Source organism: Bufo bufo, chromosome 8, assembly GCF_905171765.1.
Source record: "Bufo bufo chromosome 8, aBufBuf1.1, whole genome shotgun sequence".
Lineage (NCBI taxonomy): Eukaryota > Metazoa > Chordata > Amphibia > Anura > Bufonidae > Bufo > Bufo bufo.
The window spans coordinates 45123673-45141349 of NC_053396.1; the positions used below are offsets into that span (position 1 = coordinate 45123673).

Here is a 17677-nt window from a genome sequence, read left to right on the forward strand (position 1 = left end):
GCATCTGTATGTCCTAATAAACTATGAGTAGGGATTGTCCTATGAAATAACTTTTTAAAGGGTAGAGGTCTCAGTGCAGCTAGACCTATTTGGCTCTGCATTGGGAATAAATGGCTTTTTTTGGACCTTGTCTTTGCATTAAAAGGGTATATCCTAAAGAAAGAAAAGAAGTATATTTCACTTCAATATAGTACTGATTGACACAAAGAATGCCAATGGAAGTCAGAGACTATTTGAAGTATGAAAAATTAATGTTAGATGGAAAAAGATTACAAGAGTTAGATTCATTTACTTTACTGAACAAATAATGGCGGATCAAATAACTACATATAAATATATTAATGTACCATGTAGGAAAATTAAAATAATAGTTTGTGGGATAGACGTAATAGTGTCAGACAGCAAAACATTAGGTACAGAATAGCTGGTAATGATGATACTTTGTTCATCCAGCTTCTCTGCTGTTCATATCTTAGTTGGTTGTAAACAACCTGCTCCATTTCCTCTCATAAGATCTCTAGAATAGATTACATTGGCTGTCCTTACTATAATATAGGTTTATAGTTATACAATCTATAATAACTACCATAAATGGATCATACCAGCTGTGCCACAAAATATATTTGCCAAAAGAGCAGAAGGCCTACAAAGTTAGGCCTCTTGCACACGAACGTGTGCACCCTGTGGCCGTGCTGTGGTCCACAATTTGCGGGCCGCAATGCATGAACACCAACTGTGGGGCAGCCGCAGCGGATGGGTCCGCGATCCACCCGTTCCGCAAAAAGATAGAACATGTTCTATATTTTTCGTAACGGAAGTACGGGACGAAACCCCATGGAAGCCCGTCCTGTGCTTCTGTTCCCCACAATTCCGCATCTCCAGATTTGCGGATCCATTCAAGTGAATGGGTTTGCATCCGTGATGCTGAATGCCCACGGAACGGCGCCCGTGTATTGCGGATTTGCAAATGCGGTCCGCAAAACATCCACGGAGCGCACACGTTCGTGTGAAAGAGGCCTTATACTCACTAAATTCAGTCACTGTATCTTTTTCCAGTCTTGAAAATTCAAGTTCCATTCTGTATCAGCTATTAAAACAGTATACAGTGGTGAAAGCAACAAGTCAAACAAGAATATGTACAAGTATAAGCATAAAATAGTAACATTAATAATAATAATTATTATTATTATTATTATTAATGACCAGGCGTCAAAAGTGTTTGATCACCAGAGCCTTTTTTGTACTCATGGTGGCTTAATGGCTGTAACATTTGTGTCTGTTGAGCTACTGAAAGTAATTTTTGAAGCATTTTTGTGCTTGATCTTTAAATTTAAACTGAAACCAAAATAAATAAATAAATAAAAAATGGGTTCCCTAATTTATGACCGTTATTTTGATATATAATCTATGGTAGCAGTTTGGGTTGGCCTGGTCAGTTTTTCCTTATTTGTAATTTATATTATTTTTATTTTATTTTTTTGTTATGTGTGTTTTATGTTCTTGATATATAATATTCCCCCTAAGATGTCACAAAAAAAGGGGATATTAACACATTGTCATTTTTTTTCTCTCCACTTTTCTACTGTAACTGGAGCATCCATAGGGGCCTCCGTTGCAGGGGAAAACAGTCCCTGAGATACAATGTAACTACTTTAATGTTTACATCTGTCTCTTTCAGAGATCTAGGTGAACAGTGTGATGATATGAATAAGATAAATGGCGATGGCTGCTCTCTCTTCTGTCGTGAGGAGGCATCTTTCCATTGTTTGGGTAAGTAACAATAACTTGGTCCTTTACCAAAGTTTTATCTAAAGCAGAGTGGCTCCACCTAACTATGCTCCAGTATTGGAATGAGCTCTAATGCAGTGATTTTGACAGTACTTTTCACTTTATCAACTTTCTTTACCCTCAATAACACCTTCATGTTAAATGCTGAGTATAAATTGTCCTACTCTGATACTATGCTGTCTTCTGTTTGGAGTGTTGGGTCAATGTTGCAAGAGACAGTGGACTATAACAGGGTAGAAGAGTGACTTACGGTATGTTACAGTGAGATTTAGCCTTCGTAACAAAAGTACATAATTCAATAATGGTACTGCATAACTGGCATTATTACCTGTTACATTTGGGGGGCTTTACATTTGCCCACACCCCCACAGTCTAACTCAAGGTATCATTCATGTCTCTCATTTATTTATTTCTTCCTCAGCTTAGATTTTTTTTTAAATTTTAAATTGGTGGAATGTATGGTAAAGTCTGTTTGTGAGAATGAAATGTCCAGTTAAAAAGTGTGCAATTTTTGAAAATGGTCTAACCATAACCTGCACAGTACAAATCATATCCAGTAATTTGCGTCTTCTTTCACTGTGGTGTTTCCCAGGCTCACCCTGGTTTATCAGCATCATTAACTCCAGTACTAGGTGACAGGATCCCAGTCCACCCTTCCACCTGTATATGTGACGTCAGTAGTGACAAGCCATATATTGTCTTGACTGGAAGACTACACGAGAGGCTGAAGGACTTGACAAAGGCAGCTGAGAATTTCAGCCTGGATTGCATTGCTAGACTGCCTGGAAGATAAAGAGATCTGTTGCCATTACAAACTGTTTTATTTTAACATAACTGATAGTTCATAACTCCTGGAAAACTATATTATTTATATTATTTTTAAGGGCATCTGTCAGCAGATTTGTACCTATGAAACTGACTGACTTGTTACATGTGCACTTGGCAGCTGAAGGCATCTGTGTTGGTCCTATGTTCATATCTGCCCGCATTGCTGTGAAAAATTATGTTTTAATATATGCAAATGAGCCCATAGGTTGCCATTACACCTAGAGCAGGCATCCTCAAACTGCGGCCCTCCAGCTGTTGTAAAACTACAACTCCCACAATGCCCTTCTGTAGGCTGATACCTGTAGGCTGTCCGGGCATGCTGGGAGTTGTAGTTTTGCAACATCTGGAGGGCCGCAGTTTGAGGATGCCTGACCTAGAGGCTCTGCTCTCTCTGCCACTGCCGCACCGTCTGCACTTTGACAGAGCCAGGTAGTGAAAATGTTATCATGCCTGGCCTTGTCAATGAAAGTGCAGAGGGAGCGGCAGTTGCACAGAGACAGCAGAGCCTCCAGGTGTAACGGCAACGCCCCCAGTGCTCCTACAGGCTAAATTGCATATATTAAAACTTCATTTTTCTCAGCAATGCGGACACATGTGAACATGGGACCAACACAGATGCCTTCAGCTGCCAAGAACATGTGCATCAGGTCAACCAGTGTCATAGGTACAAATCTGCTGACCGATGCCCCTTAAATTCCAGTAGAAGTGAGATTTAAACAAATGAGTAAAATCCAAATGTTCATTAACGATTTTGACCACCTACCTAAGCTTCCTAAGTCTTTACTCTCATTCTTTTAAAGGAGCTTCTTTTTTTCGCTGTAGTAAACATTATGAAAGCCCATAAACTGTAGAAGTGGAAGACCACGGTTGACAGGATAAGTGATTGAGTGGGCTGCCATTTGCTTTACTATAGGAGGATAGATAGGAGGAGGGGTATTACTTTGGTGGTCTTTTTAATTGTGGGAAATCCTGAGGAAAAGAGACAAGAAGAGCAATAAATTCCAGACACTTACTCTGCACATAGCTTGTTTGTGATGCAACTGCCCAAGTGTGAATGACAAGGTGAATTAGCAAAATAATGCCTTCATGTATTGTTGTTCTCTAACAATCCTATTTTAAAACCATTTCATTGACAATTTTGCATTTCCTTCTTTCTTTCCTATTATAAATCTTCCACCAAAACAAAGTGGTTCCTAATTTGTCTGCAAACAACATTTAGAATCTGTGATAATCACTGCTTAAAAGAGAATTACAATGCAGGTCAGAAGGGAAAAAAAAGAGAACAAATTATAGGAGATAAACAGATTTTTTACCACTAAATGAATGGCCATTATTGGAACTAAGAGATTCAGCTGCACACTAGGGACTGACGGAGCTCATCTGATCAAGTCATCCATATACAAATAAGAAGATAATCCTGCCATGTGATCGAAAGTTCAAGAGGCAGAATTGGATTATGTTTGCTTAGCTGCAGATTTGAGGTTTAGTCCAAAAACTCAGAACAAAAACTGTATAAATGAAAAAACAATCTTGGGCCTCATGCACATGCAGAGACTGGACTGCACACATGGAGTCTTTGTGGTTCTGTAATACTTGAACCTTCATATGGTGCCTCCAAATGATGTTAAGACAGTGTCTAGTGCTGAGCGAAGTATTGAAAAATTCAATTTGGCTGCTTCACCAAATTTCACAAAAAAATTTGCTTTGTGACAAATTACTTTGTCACGAAGCGCATTTCTTTGTAAGTAGTGGGTGCAATGACCGGGAATGGTGATGGGCCGCACCCCATCATTGTACCCCTCAGATGCCGTGTGAATAGCTGATTGCGGCATCCAACAGTAATAACACAGTGTCAAATTTTTCAAAAATTTATCAAATCGTACCTACCATCATCCATTTGATACCGAAGAGCTGGCCAAACCCATCTCCATTGAAGATATAGTGTGAACTCTTGCGCGACCCGTGTTGACGCCATCGAGTCGGCCGGCGTGGTGACGTCATACACCACTCCGCACTGAATTTTGCGCAGATTCTTCAATCAAGATGGCGGCGGCCGGCTCTTTGCGCTCAAACAGATGAGGTAAGTATAATTTCAAAACATTTTTTACCGCCATTCAAGGAAAATTGATCTGCTACCACAGAGCAAATTTGGCTTTGCGACAAATCGAAATTTTCCTCAGGTTCGATTCTCTCAACACTACAACTGTCCAGTGAAATTGGATGTTATGCTATAGAAAGACTCCATAGCTAGATCATGGCTTCATACTACTCCACAGCAGTTGTACACGCCTGTGCATGAGGCCTTATACCCATGTCACTACATCACACTCTATTCTTTTTCCATTCAGTAAGTGAAAATGTGAATCAGACGTCCTGTCCTATTCGGAAATCTGCTACAGAACCTCGCTGGTTTAAACATGCATCCTTTGTTTTAATGCTTTGTTTAAATTTGATGAAATAGTCACTTTTTTAGGGCCCAAAAGCCTGTTTCCTTTACTAGGTGCTGGCAATGATGATGGATTAGAGGGCTCATTAAAAGTAGCCAATTCTCTCACATTCTTTTGTGTCAGATATACGTTTTTCAATGGGAGAGGGAGATGAAACAGGATACATGTCTCAACAAGTTCATATTTTTCAGCAGAAAACTTATCTCTACCTTTTCCTTTCGGTAACTACTATAGGGCCTGAATCACTAATACTGTTGTCTTTCAACACGTTGATGAATTTTCCATCGAGTGTAGTGCGACCAGCATCATTTACCATATTATCATTATTACTTTCCATGATTAGTTGCTATATGTCACCAATGTCCTGTCTACAAGCATGTTTGGCTGCTTGTAGACAGGACTACAGCCCACACATTTCCTGGGATGCAGTCAAAGTCAGATAAATATATAAAATTTAGAAGTCTATAAAGATAAAGCCTATTTAAAGGGAATGTGTCACAAAAATTATATCTGCCAGTTCAAACCAAATAGCCGCACGTCTCCTTTTTTTCTAATCTGTTTTTATGTTCTGATTGCAGATTTATTTATTCTATTTCCAGAACATGATTATGGGAGCAGCCATCTTGCTTGTGCTGTTCTTAACAGCATTTAAAAAGCATTATGAAAATTGCTTTATGGCAGCCCCATGGTCCATAGACATAATGGACAGGAGAGGACCCTATTGACTTCTATGGGAGAGTTTTCTAGGCATGGACTGTGACCTGTGCGGAGGTCATTATACAAGGAAAAAACAAATAAGATTTGACAATCACCTATTGTGAATGGTAGACATAGTCGTATCTATACACAAAGGTGATATCATTACAGGCAGGATTAGAATGACAGATAGGCAGGTAACTGCAGTAAAGTGATCTGTACAGTCCAATAAATGGTGCCTATGGGAAAACTGCAGGATTTTACGTTTTTTGTTTAAATATAGATATTGATATGGAAAATTAAAAATAATGTCAGCAAAAATTCTTTAAGCATAAAAACATGACTTAAACAATAGGTCATTTTGTAATGACATATTCCCTTTAAGGGAACATTTGAAGCGCAAGTTAGTCCAAAGTATAGGATCTAAACAAATCTGAATATTCTCGTGCTTCGTGGTAACGAATTAGGTTTTTCTAAAATGGTGGCTGGCTGCATGTGTTACAAAGTGAAATGAAGTGTAGAGGAGACAAGCCCAGGAATGCAAAATCACACATAATGCCATGCAGCCAGCCAATCCGTAGATAGCCATCGCCTGTGATGTCACATCCATATAAAACCCTCATCCCGCACGATCTCCGCCATTGTCCTTTAAGCTGAGCATAGGGAGAGACATGGCAAGCGCTCATGCACTAGGGACAGAGTTGCTGAAAATGATTAATAGAATAATATTGGAGAGGGAGAGCGCAGGGAGAGTGCACCCCTTAGGAGGGCCATGTCTTAATGATAACCATCCTCATCTTTTGCTGACTTTACTTCTTCCAAATCATCCTTTAAAGTCAACACGATGCAAAAAGAAGAGCTTGATATCCCTGATTACTTATTGTCATGGATATTAGATGATGTGGAAAAGGAGGAAAAGCAGATGGCAGAAGAAGGGTTCCCATCTGTAGGGCAGGAGATAGCCGGGGTTGGAGAAAAGAGAATTCCAGAGTTTATTAATATTCTGTGTTTACTGTAAAATAACCTGCAGGAGATTGCAGGCCAGAACAGCAATAATAAGTATATTGTCTCCCCACGTAATCAGCCAAACCCCATACCAGCAACAGCCCCTGTTTAAAGATGAATTAAAGGTGCTGCACGGCCATTAACAATGACGGACTATACAGTGCGGTCTTCATTATTAAATGAAAGGCAGCTGTGGGCTAATTAGCTACGTGGTTCTTCATCGCAGCATGGCCGCAACCCACCCACAGCACAGTCACTCCGTGTAGCCGTACCCTAAGGCAGAGTGGGCTGGGTATACCTGATTTATTGCTATTCATGACAAACAAATTCGTAACGAATCAAATTTCTTGGCGAGCTTTGTCAAAGTTGCCAAATCGAATTTTTCAAAGCTTCGCTCATCTCTAGTTATAACTAAGGTTGGCTTCACAGATACGTAATCCAGACGCATTTTAGATCTTCTACCATAATCGCAAAATCTAAAGTTCTCTCAAGCCTACTGAATTACACTGAGATCATCATAAATTCAGCTGTAGAGCAGTAGGGTAGAAAGAGGTCTTGGCGTTGTGGTGTGCAAACCTGGAACACAATGTATATTAGTATGCATTTCATTATCACTACCTTCCATTAACCCCTTTTTGCCCAGGGCTGTAATTGTATGGCACAGCGGGACGTGACTTGCCACCCAGTACTATTATGATGCGCTGATTGGGCGGGTGCAGAAGCTGCACCTGCTCGATTAGCTGCAGGGGACCGGCTGTTCCCATTAGTCGGACCCCTGCTGTATGCGCCGGCATTCCTCCCCTTCCCCATTGGGTCCCCGAGCTGCTGTGACAGGGACCCGATGGCAGGGAAGGCAGCCCGATGCCTTCCTTAGGCATCGTGGCTGCCTTCAGGGAGAGCCTGTGAGATTCAGCCCCCTGGATCTCACGGGAAGCAGGCTGTAAGTGTATTACACTGGTAATACAGTTACAGCCAATGCATTACAATACACAAGTATTGTAATGCATTGTAAAAAGGATCAGACCCCAAAAGTTGTAAAACAAAAAGAAAAAAAAAGTTTCAAAATTAAATTTTACAAAAAAGTATGCCCCCCAAAATAGTACCAATATAACTGTCACCTCATCCCACAAAAAATGAGCTCCTTCCTAAGACAATCGGCCAAAAAAATATATATATATGTCTCTCAGACACTGGAAACACTAAAACATGATTTTTTCTAAAAAAAAATGATTTTATTGTGTTAAATGTAAAGAAAATAGAAAAGTAGACATATTACATATCACCGCGTCTATAACAACCTGCTCTATAAAATACCGCATGACATAACCCCTCAGGTGAACACCGTAAAAAAAATAAAAATAAAAACAGTGTACAAAAAGACATTTTTGGTCACCTTAGATCACAAAAAGTGTAATAGCAAGCGATCAAAAAGTCATATGCACCCCAAAATAGTGAAAATCAAACCGTCATCTCATCCCGAAAAAATTATACTCTACCTGAGACAATCTCCCAAAAAAAAAAAGGCTCTCAGAATATGGAGACACTAAAACATGTTTTTTTTTTCTTTCAAAAATGAAATCATTGTGTAAAACTTAAATAAAAAGTATACATATTAGGTATTGCCACGTCCGTAATGACCTGCTCTATAAAAATATCACATGACCTAACCCCTTAGGTGAACACCGTAAAAAAATTAAAATAAAAACTGTGTCAAAAAATAAATTTTTGTCACCTTACTTTACAAAAAATGTAATAGCAAGCTATCAAAAAGTCATTTGCACCCCAAAATTGTACCAATTAAACCGTCATCTCATCCTGCAAAAATTGAGATCCTACCTAAGACAATCTCCCAAAAAAAAAAAAAACTATGGATCTCAGAATATGGAGACACTAAAACATGATTTTATTTTGTTTCAAAAATGGTATCATTTGGTAAAACTTAAATAAAAAAAGTATACATATTAGGTATTGCCACATCCGTAATGACCTGCTCTACTGCTCTATAAAAATATCACATGACCTAATCCCTCATGTGAACACTGTAAAAAAATAAAAATAAAAAGTGTGTCAAAAAAGCCATTTTTTTGTTACCTTTCGTGATATAAGGTAACAAAAAAATTGCTTTTTTGACACACTTTTTATTTTTAAAAAGTAATACCAAGCGATCAAAAAGTCATATGCACACTAAAATAGTACCAATCAAACCGTCATCTCATACCGAAAAAAATGAGCCCCTACATAATACAGTTGCCCAAAAAATAAAGCAAACTATAGCTTTCCCAATATGGAAACACTAAAAAATCTTTATTTTTTTCAAAAATGTTTTTTTTTGTAAAACTGAAACAAACAACCAAAAAATGTAGTCATATTTTGTATTGTCGCGTCCGTAACAACCTGCTCTATAAAAATAGCACAGGATCTAACCTGTCAGATGAACATTGTAAATGACAAAAAATAAAAACGTTGCCAAAACAGCTATTTTTTGTTACCTTGCCTCACAAAAAGTGTAATATAGGGCAACCAAAAATCATATGTACCCTAGAATAGTACCAACAAAACGGCCATCTTATCCCGTAGTTTCCAAAATGGGGTCATTTTATTGGAGTTTCTACTCTGGGGGTGCATCAGGGGGTCTTCAAATGTGACATGGCAACTTAAAATTATCCCAGTGAAATCTTCCCTCCAAAAACCATTTGGCGTTCCTTTCATTTTGCGCCCTGCCGTGTGCCCGTACAGCCGTTTACAGAAACACCCCATATGTGGTCGTAAGCTACAGAATCAAGGCAATAAATATTGAGTTTTGTTTGGCAGTTAACCCTTGCTTTGTTAATGGAACAAAAATGGATTTAAATGGAAAATCTGCCAAAAAAGTGAAATTCTGAAATGTCATCTACATTTTCCTTTTACGAACTTTTTTTAACCTAAAGGGTTAACAAAGTTTGTAAAATCTGTTTTGAATACCTTGAGGGGTGTAGTTTCTATTATGTAAGCCTCACAAAGTGACTTCAGACCTGAACTGGTCCTTAAAAAGTGGGTTTTGGAAATTTTCTGAAAAATTTCAAGATTTGCTTCTAAACTTCTAAGCCTTCCAACGTCCCAACAAAATAAAATGTCATTTTCAAAATGATCCAAACAAGAAGCCCTCAGATGACGTCTTAAAATCTGACCACGACATCTAAGATTGAAAAACCCAGAAATGCTGTGCTTATGGGGACAAAACTCCTACCCCTCACTGAGAATAAGGCTACCAGGACTATTACGGGTATATATGGGTGTATTTTATACACTTTAATCTTTAAAATCACATTAAAGTGTGGAAAAGGCAATCTAATTATTGCAAGTTCATGTACTCCAATGGAGCTAAAAAAAAAAAGAAGGAAAAAATGGTTAGAAATGTAGTCCTGGTTGTCTAAATCTATTAACTATTGTTCACAATTTTAATAAAGGCATTATGGGTAAGCTAAAACCTATAAATCTATACTCATGTGAAAGTATCCACATTGCATATATGTCCATAAAATGGGACAATAAATATCCTGAAAGCACATTGCCCAGTAATTTGACCTGATAGATAAAGAGATCAGTTTTATTTAATTTTGTTAAGGTCATCAGCTCAAATTAGATGACGGTTAAGTCATACAGCATGGCCTCCCTCCACCACCATCACTTCTACCCCTCCCAGGCTTTCTCTGTCTCTGTTGTTGATAGGTACATTTCGTCTTATACCTTGGCTATATTCTGTGGATAGTTTACAGACCTTAGTGACTGTAAATTAATTAGGATCTTTTGTGTTTTCTCTCAGTCCTGTTTTAATCAGATAACGTTGCTACAAACTATCCAAGAAGAAGTATACTGACTCAGTCAGGATGCCCTGGCCTTTCAAGAACACAGCGCTAGGGAAGAGGAAATAAAAGGACTGAGATTGATCATTTTTTTTTAATTCTACTTAAGTAAACTAGTGGTAAAACATTGTATAGTAATTATAAGAATGTACTCTGCAAGTAGGTAAATTAATGAAATTAAATTATTGCAATAGTCATAATCGGTAAATAGTATCTTGTGCCGCGGGATCAATATGCAGTACAGTGCTTCCTCAAGATGCAATGTTCTCAGGATACAATATTTTCAACATACAATGGTCTTTTCTGACCCATTGTAAGTTAAAACCAGACTCAACATACAATGTCTCAGCCTCAGATCCAACCAATCAAGGTCACTTATCTGGTAAAATAGCTGTGTTAGTTGCTAGTTAGCAGCTGTTCCTGATTGTTATATGTAAGGACTTGTTTTATCTGTCTTAGTTATCTGCTTATTCTTCTTAAATCTTCATTTTCTCTTATCTTGGCTGACATTTTGGGGCTTTGGAACAGATTACTCAAGTTACAATGGTTTCAACATACAATGGTCGTCCTGGAACCAATTAATATTGTAACTTGAGGGATCACTGTACTGTCATTTACATCTGTATATTGTCAAAAGTTGTTTTTTCTATCTTTAAAGACTGTGCTCTTTTGAAACCAACTAGATATTCACTCTCTGTATGCATGCAGGAAAATGGGACAGAGGGAGTGGAATAACACAAGAAAACAGGGTCAGACTACACACAGGGTGTGTTTGTAGTCTGTTATCATAGAGACATGGGACACATAGATTAGCACAGGAGTATTATATACCAATCCGTAGGACTTTGCTTTATGAAAAAAAGCAATTTTAATTGCATTAGAGCAATAAAAGTGTATATATTTCCTTAAAGATGAAGTACTTCTATTTTAGAGTTTTTCTATAAAATATTTGTAGACGCATCAGTACATAATAAAAACATGATAAGTAATAGACTGGTGGAAGATGAACGTTGTTGTTCAGAGAGGTGATATGTTTTTTTTAAATAAAATAGAAAATGTAATGTTAAAATACATGTACAGTATCTCAAAAAAGTACACCCCTCATATTTTTGTAAATATTATATCATATCTTTTTCATAGGACAACACTGAAGATCTGACACTTTGATACAATGTAAAGTAGTCAGTGTACAATGTAAAGTGAGTACACCCCTAAGTGAAAATGGCCAAATTGTGCCAAATTAGCCATTTACCATGCCCGGTGTCATGTGACTCATTAGTGTTACAAGGTCTCAGATGTGAATGGGGAGCAGGTGTGGTAAATTAGGTGTTTTCGCTCTCACACTATGGTCACTGAAAGTTCAACATGGAACCTTATGGCAAAGAACTCTCTGAGGATCTGAAAAAAAGAAATGGTGCGCTACATAAAGATGGTCTAGGCCAGTGATGGCGAACCTTTTACAGACCGAGTGCCCAAACTGCAACCCAAAACTCTCTAATTTATCGCAAAGTGCCAACATGGCAATTTAACCTAAATACCAATATAGTATATCTTCCATGTACTTTATCATTTAGCTATAATAGCCTGCCTACATTCAGTGCGCTGCTTGTGCCATTTATAGTGCACTTCGTGCTGATGAATGGCAGGAAAAGTCTAAGGCATATAGTCTAAGGCTTTTGTCCAGTGTACGGGTGCCCACAGATAGGGCTCTGAGTGCCGCCTCTGGCACCCATGCTATAGGTTTTCCACCACTGCCCTAGGCTATAAGAAGATTGCCAACACCCTTAAACTGAGCTGCAGCACGGTGGCCAAGACCTTAGAGCAGTTTAACAAGACAGGTTTCACTCAGAACAGGGCTTGCTATGGTTGACTAAAGAAGTTGAGTGCACATGCTCAGCGTCATATCCAGAGGTTGTCTTTACAAAATAGATGTATAAGTGCTGCCAGCATTGCTGCAGAGCTTAAAGGGGTGGGGGGTCAGCCTGTCAGTGCTCAGACCATATGCCTCGTCTAAGGATGATGCACAAGAAAGCCCACACACAATTTGCTGAAGACAAGCAGACTAAGGGCATAGATTACTGGAACCATGTCCTGTAGTCTAATGAGACCAAGATAAACTTATTTGGTTCAGATGGTGTCAAGTGTGGGTAGAGGCAACCAGGTGAGGAGTACAAAGATAAGTGTGTCTTGCCTACAGTCAAGCATGGTGGTGGGAGTGTCATGGTTTGGGGCTGCATGAGTGCTGCCGGCTGTGGGGAGCTGCAGTTCATTGAGGGAACCATGAATGCCAATATGTACTGTGATATACTGAAGCAGAGCATGATCCCCTCCCTTCGGAATCTGGGCTGTAGGGCAGCATTCCAACATGATAACGACCCCAAACACATCCTATACATATGTGCTATTGTTGTAAATTCCTACTGACCCAGAGAATGAAGGGCACAGGTCAGTTTTGCCACAAAGGGAACAAAACCTGTAAACCGGTGGAGGAATTGAGTTATTTTTTTTCCAATTCCATACCATTTGGAATTTTTTACCCGCTTCCCACGACATTGTTACGCCCGAGGGAGGTAGGTGCAGCCAATAGCAGGCCACAATGGAAATGATCCTCCGTAGCGACACCCGCGATGCGAGGGAGGCTCGTTTCCATCGTGGCCTGTTATTGACTGCCCCCCACATCGCTGGATGTTTTTATCTGTCTGACAAGGCATGCAGTGGTGGCCGTGCCAGCATCAGGAGCGATGCTGTACTGGGGAGTGAGGTAACTAAGGTGCTCCTTTAACTCCTTGCTGCTGATGCTTAATTTGCATAGTCACCAATCATCCCCCCTCCCCCACTGCAAGGTGACGGAGTGGGGATGTGCTGCTGGGCACAATCTCCTCTATCAGCAAGCAGAGTTTATGGGGGGAGGAGGAGCACACTGTCTTTCTGAGTCCTCCACTTGAGCACACAATGGGGGGAGGGGGCCCTGCCCTGACAGGGAAGCCCGTGACAGAACTGAAGACAAGTGGATGGGCCGCCTCAATGCCCCATAAGTTACTAGTTAATAAACTGTCTGAGTCTGCAGATGTAGGGGACGGGCGTTCCATGCACTACGGGCCTCCCCGTGCTACAGGCCCCATAGCAGCTGCGTTGTCTGCCTATATTGGCAGTATGCCACTGGGTTTAGACATTAATGGCCGTGTGTTGAGTTATTTTGAGGGCTCACCAAATTTGCACTGTTATACAAGCTGTACACTGACTACTTTAAATTGTATCAAAGTGTCAGATCTTCAGTGTTGTCCCATTAAAATATATAATAAAATATAATAAAATATATAATAAAATATATGTCCGATCTTGATTTTAAAAAAATGGGAAAAGAGTGAGCACTGTACAAAATGAATTCTAGTAAAGCAGTCTAACTACAGGATCTATAAGTTCTAGAAAGTACTTTGGAAAACATGAGTGTGCAAATTATGTGTAATAACGAGCCACAGGAAACTTGGTAGTAATTTTCAAAAAAGAGAGTCCATAGATGGTTGTTTGTGTACCTGAGAGGAAAAAAATTATGCTGTTGGGCTATGCGGGAATGTAAGGTATGCGCCAGTAGAGATGAAACAGATTACCAAGACCCTTTTGGAAGTAAGTTCCTCTGGGGTACTTTGTGGATTCTGTATTTCTCTAGAGCACATTTTTTAAATAGAGATAAAGAAGAGTCAACTTTGTTAAGAACTTGTCCAAATAAAGCTCTGACTCATTCTGCCAAAAGCTTGGCATCAAAACATTATCACAAATTGCCATCTGGATATATGCAAGAGTTATTCTTTGGGGTTAAGTATGCTCTAAGAATTCAAATACCTAAAACAATGCTTGCACATATTTGTCCCGTCTTTTTCTCTCGGATGGATAGTGATGTGGCATGAAACTTGTTGTTGGAGCTCTTTGTTCAAAAACAGACACGCTCAACAATAACGTGTTTTTGTCTGGCTTTGTACAGATGTATGTACAGTACTTTGAAATTGCATGCTCACATCAGTTCCATATTTAGAGAAGGATAACAGGAATTGGTTTTCATCAGAGTGTCGGGGCAATCAGTTGTGAGTGATATCTGGCTCACATATGTCAGTCTTGTGTTCTTCATGGAATTATGCCCATGTCACCTAGGTTGATATCCTGACTATCTAGTTCATGTAGCTGAGTAATGCTTTTGAACCTCATTTGGTAATTATGTGATTTTGAACATTACTCACTACAAGCATTCAGGTAACAGTATATGTTATTGGTTAAAGGTGCTAGAAACAGGATTTATTAAGACATTAAAGGGGTTGTGCAGGGGATTTATATTGATGACCTATCCTCAGGATAGGGCATCAATATCTGATCGGTGGTGTTTCAGTTCTCGGCACTCTCACTGATCAGCTGTTTGAAGAGGAGGCGGCGCTCCAATCGAGCACTGCTTCCTGTTCATTACACTACACGTCATCTTCCTTGCAGCCGCAGCACATTGTAATGGAGCAAGTACTTGTATATACACTGCACCGCCAAACTTCAGAGTCAACGGGAAGTGTAATGAAGAGAAAGCATGGAGTGCCGCCTCCTCTTCAAGCATCTGATCGGCCGGGATGCTGGGTGCCAGATCCCAGTTTATCAGATATTGATTAGCTATCCTGAGAATAGGTCATGCCTGCACAACCCCTTTAAAGAGGACCTTTCATGTTTTTTTTTAGTTTAGATAAATACCTTTACTTGCGGGGTACCCCCTGCTGATGCTACCACCCTCCCTGTTTTTTTCAAATATTGCTCCTACGCCCCGTTGTGCCCCCCTGCAGTTTTCCCACTCAGGATGTTAATACTGAGCATCGGTACGGGGAGGAGGAGACGCAAGGGTTCCTCAGTGGGCGTCTCCTCCTCCCTGGCTGTGCTGCAATCCAATCACAGCAGAAAGCATCACAGCCAGGGAGAAAAAAAAGCTCACCTTCTACCTGGCTGTGACGCTCTCCACTGTGATTGGATCGCGGCACAGCCAGGGAGGAGGAGACGCCCACTGAGAAACCCTGGCCTCCTCCCTGTACCGATGCTCAGTATTAACATACTGAGCGGGAAAACTGCAGGGGGGCACAGGGGGGCATACTAGCGATATTTGAAAAAAAAAACAGGCAGGGTGGCAGCATCAGCAAGGAAAGGTATTTATCTAAACTAAAAAAATACATGAAAGTCTTCTTCTAAAAGTACATTTTGGTAGCATATCACAAGCCTCTGGACTTGTGGGCATGGGGGAGTGGGATTTTTCAAGGTATCTCTGTAAGCCCCCTTTGCCACAAAAATTTGCAACTTTTCGTTCATTTTGTCACACTTTCCACTTCTCTAAACTGTGGTTAGGAGGGAGTGAAACAAGAGCAAGGCTTCCTCCACCATTTTACCAATGAATGAAATGCCATAGAAACGACTTGTTTCTTTCCATACTGCATGTATATTTTATGGTGCTTTATGGGTGACTTATTTATAGGAGTTTTTTTTATATCTTTATATAGAAGATGGAAAACACCAAAAAAAAAGCCATAAAAAAATGAAAAAAGAGATACAGCAGTCGCTCGTATGTCCTGCATTTAATTCCCATAGTCAAAAATCGCACCAAAAATTATGTGCACAAAAGTCACAAAAATGCAAAAGTGCTGAAAAGCATCATTAAACACATGTGTGAATCCACCCTTAGACCAGACATCTATATTGACATTGTGCATCTCTCTATGAGGCAGGAATCTCTTAATAAATTTGTCAAATCTTTGCCAACACAACATCTGATTAAACTAAAGTCACAATTCCAATTAGCACAATTCATGTTATATGGTGGGAACACATAAGGAAAAAAGATCGCAGTCCTTGAATAATGCATAATTATAAATTTACCCTTTGAGGCTTCTCCAGCAGCAATTAATAAGGCAACAAATCAACAGGGTGGGATGCACCACCTCCAAACAATTGATGGATACATTCAGATTCAGAGATTTCAAAGTCTTGTGTTTCAATCCAGGTTTTTAGTTCTTCAAGTACAGTATGTGAATGGTGGTCAGAACCTCTAACACACACCACTCGATATTGAATGCAAAGCATGGGGAATAGTGCAGACCAAACAATAACTTGAGAAAGGGAACACTTTATTCCATATACTCACACTTTTAAAGGCTTACAATAGCTCTACAAAGGCGTTTTTCAGGGGATTGTACAGCCTGCACCATCTAAATATACCACAGTTTGTCACTATTTAACTTGGATTTGAGCTATGTAAACTGATGGGAAGGTTCTAAAGGATTTTTCAACTTTTACCTAAAACGCCCTCACATGGATTGTGGGTTTTGCACAGGGAATCCCCATGTCACATGCACATAGTACTTTCTAATAGCAACTTCTTATGGTTTCCAGGAGGTATGGTCCCAGAAAAGGTAAAAAGAAGCTTGTTTCTCACTTTTGAGGCCAGGGCTGACAGTGTACATGCAACATGATACAAGGCAGGCAACTATCAACGGGCAAAATCAGGAAACAGTCCTTATCAAATCCAAAAATGCTGTGGAAAGCCAAGCAGCCAGACAAGGAGGAAGCAGTTGGCTACATAGCTAGCTGCAGTTGCCAGCAACCCGTAATACAGCATGAGGCTTATTACACCAACCCATGTCTATAACAATAGATTAATTTCATATAGGGTTTCTCAGGTTAGAGTATGTTATTGGTTAGACATAGCCAAAATTAGTGTGCGTTTAAAAAAAAAAAGATAAAGTATTGTCTTAGTATATCCTAGCTATATGGCAACGTTTCTGTTCTGACCACATATACATTTTTGCAATTTCATTTTGTACTTTGTATGAGCTGTTCTGAAGCATTCTGTTCTAGGAATATTAAGTACACTAATCTATTCCTAAAGAGGAAACCCAAAAACATGCACTAAGCCAAGTACTTGGACAATCTCTGTCTGCAGTTATCCTCCCTAACACTTTGCAAACCTTGGCAGGCATGTTTATTGGGGTCTTAGGCAAAATTAGGAACAAATTAGCCTCCGTAGAGATCAAATTGTAGTTTAGACAGTACTGTTTTGTT

The 17677-nt window shown here is 39.6% G+C and overlaps 1 protein-coding gene across 1 annotated transcript in view; it reads left to right on the plus strand.

Annotated features, from left to right (window-relative positions):
• The window catches only part of PAPPA (pappalysin 1), a 455318-nt gene that overhangs the window by 277708 nt on the left and 159933 nt on the right, over positions 1 to 17677 (plus strand). Inside the window, exon 9 of the mRNA XM_040405874.1 lies at positions 1679 to 1770. Within this exon, the coding sequence (XP_040261808.1) occupies positions 1679 to 1770 (92 nt within the window). The remainder of the gene's footprint in view (positions 1 to 1678; positions 1771 to 17677) is intronic.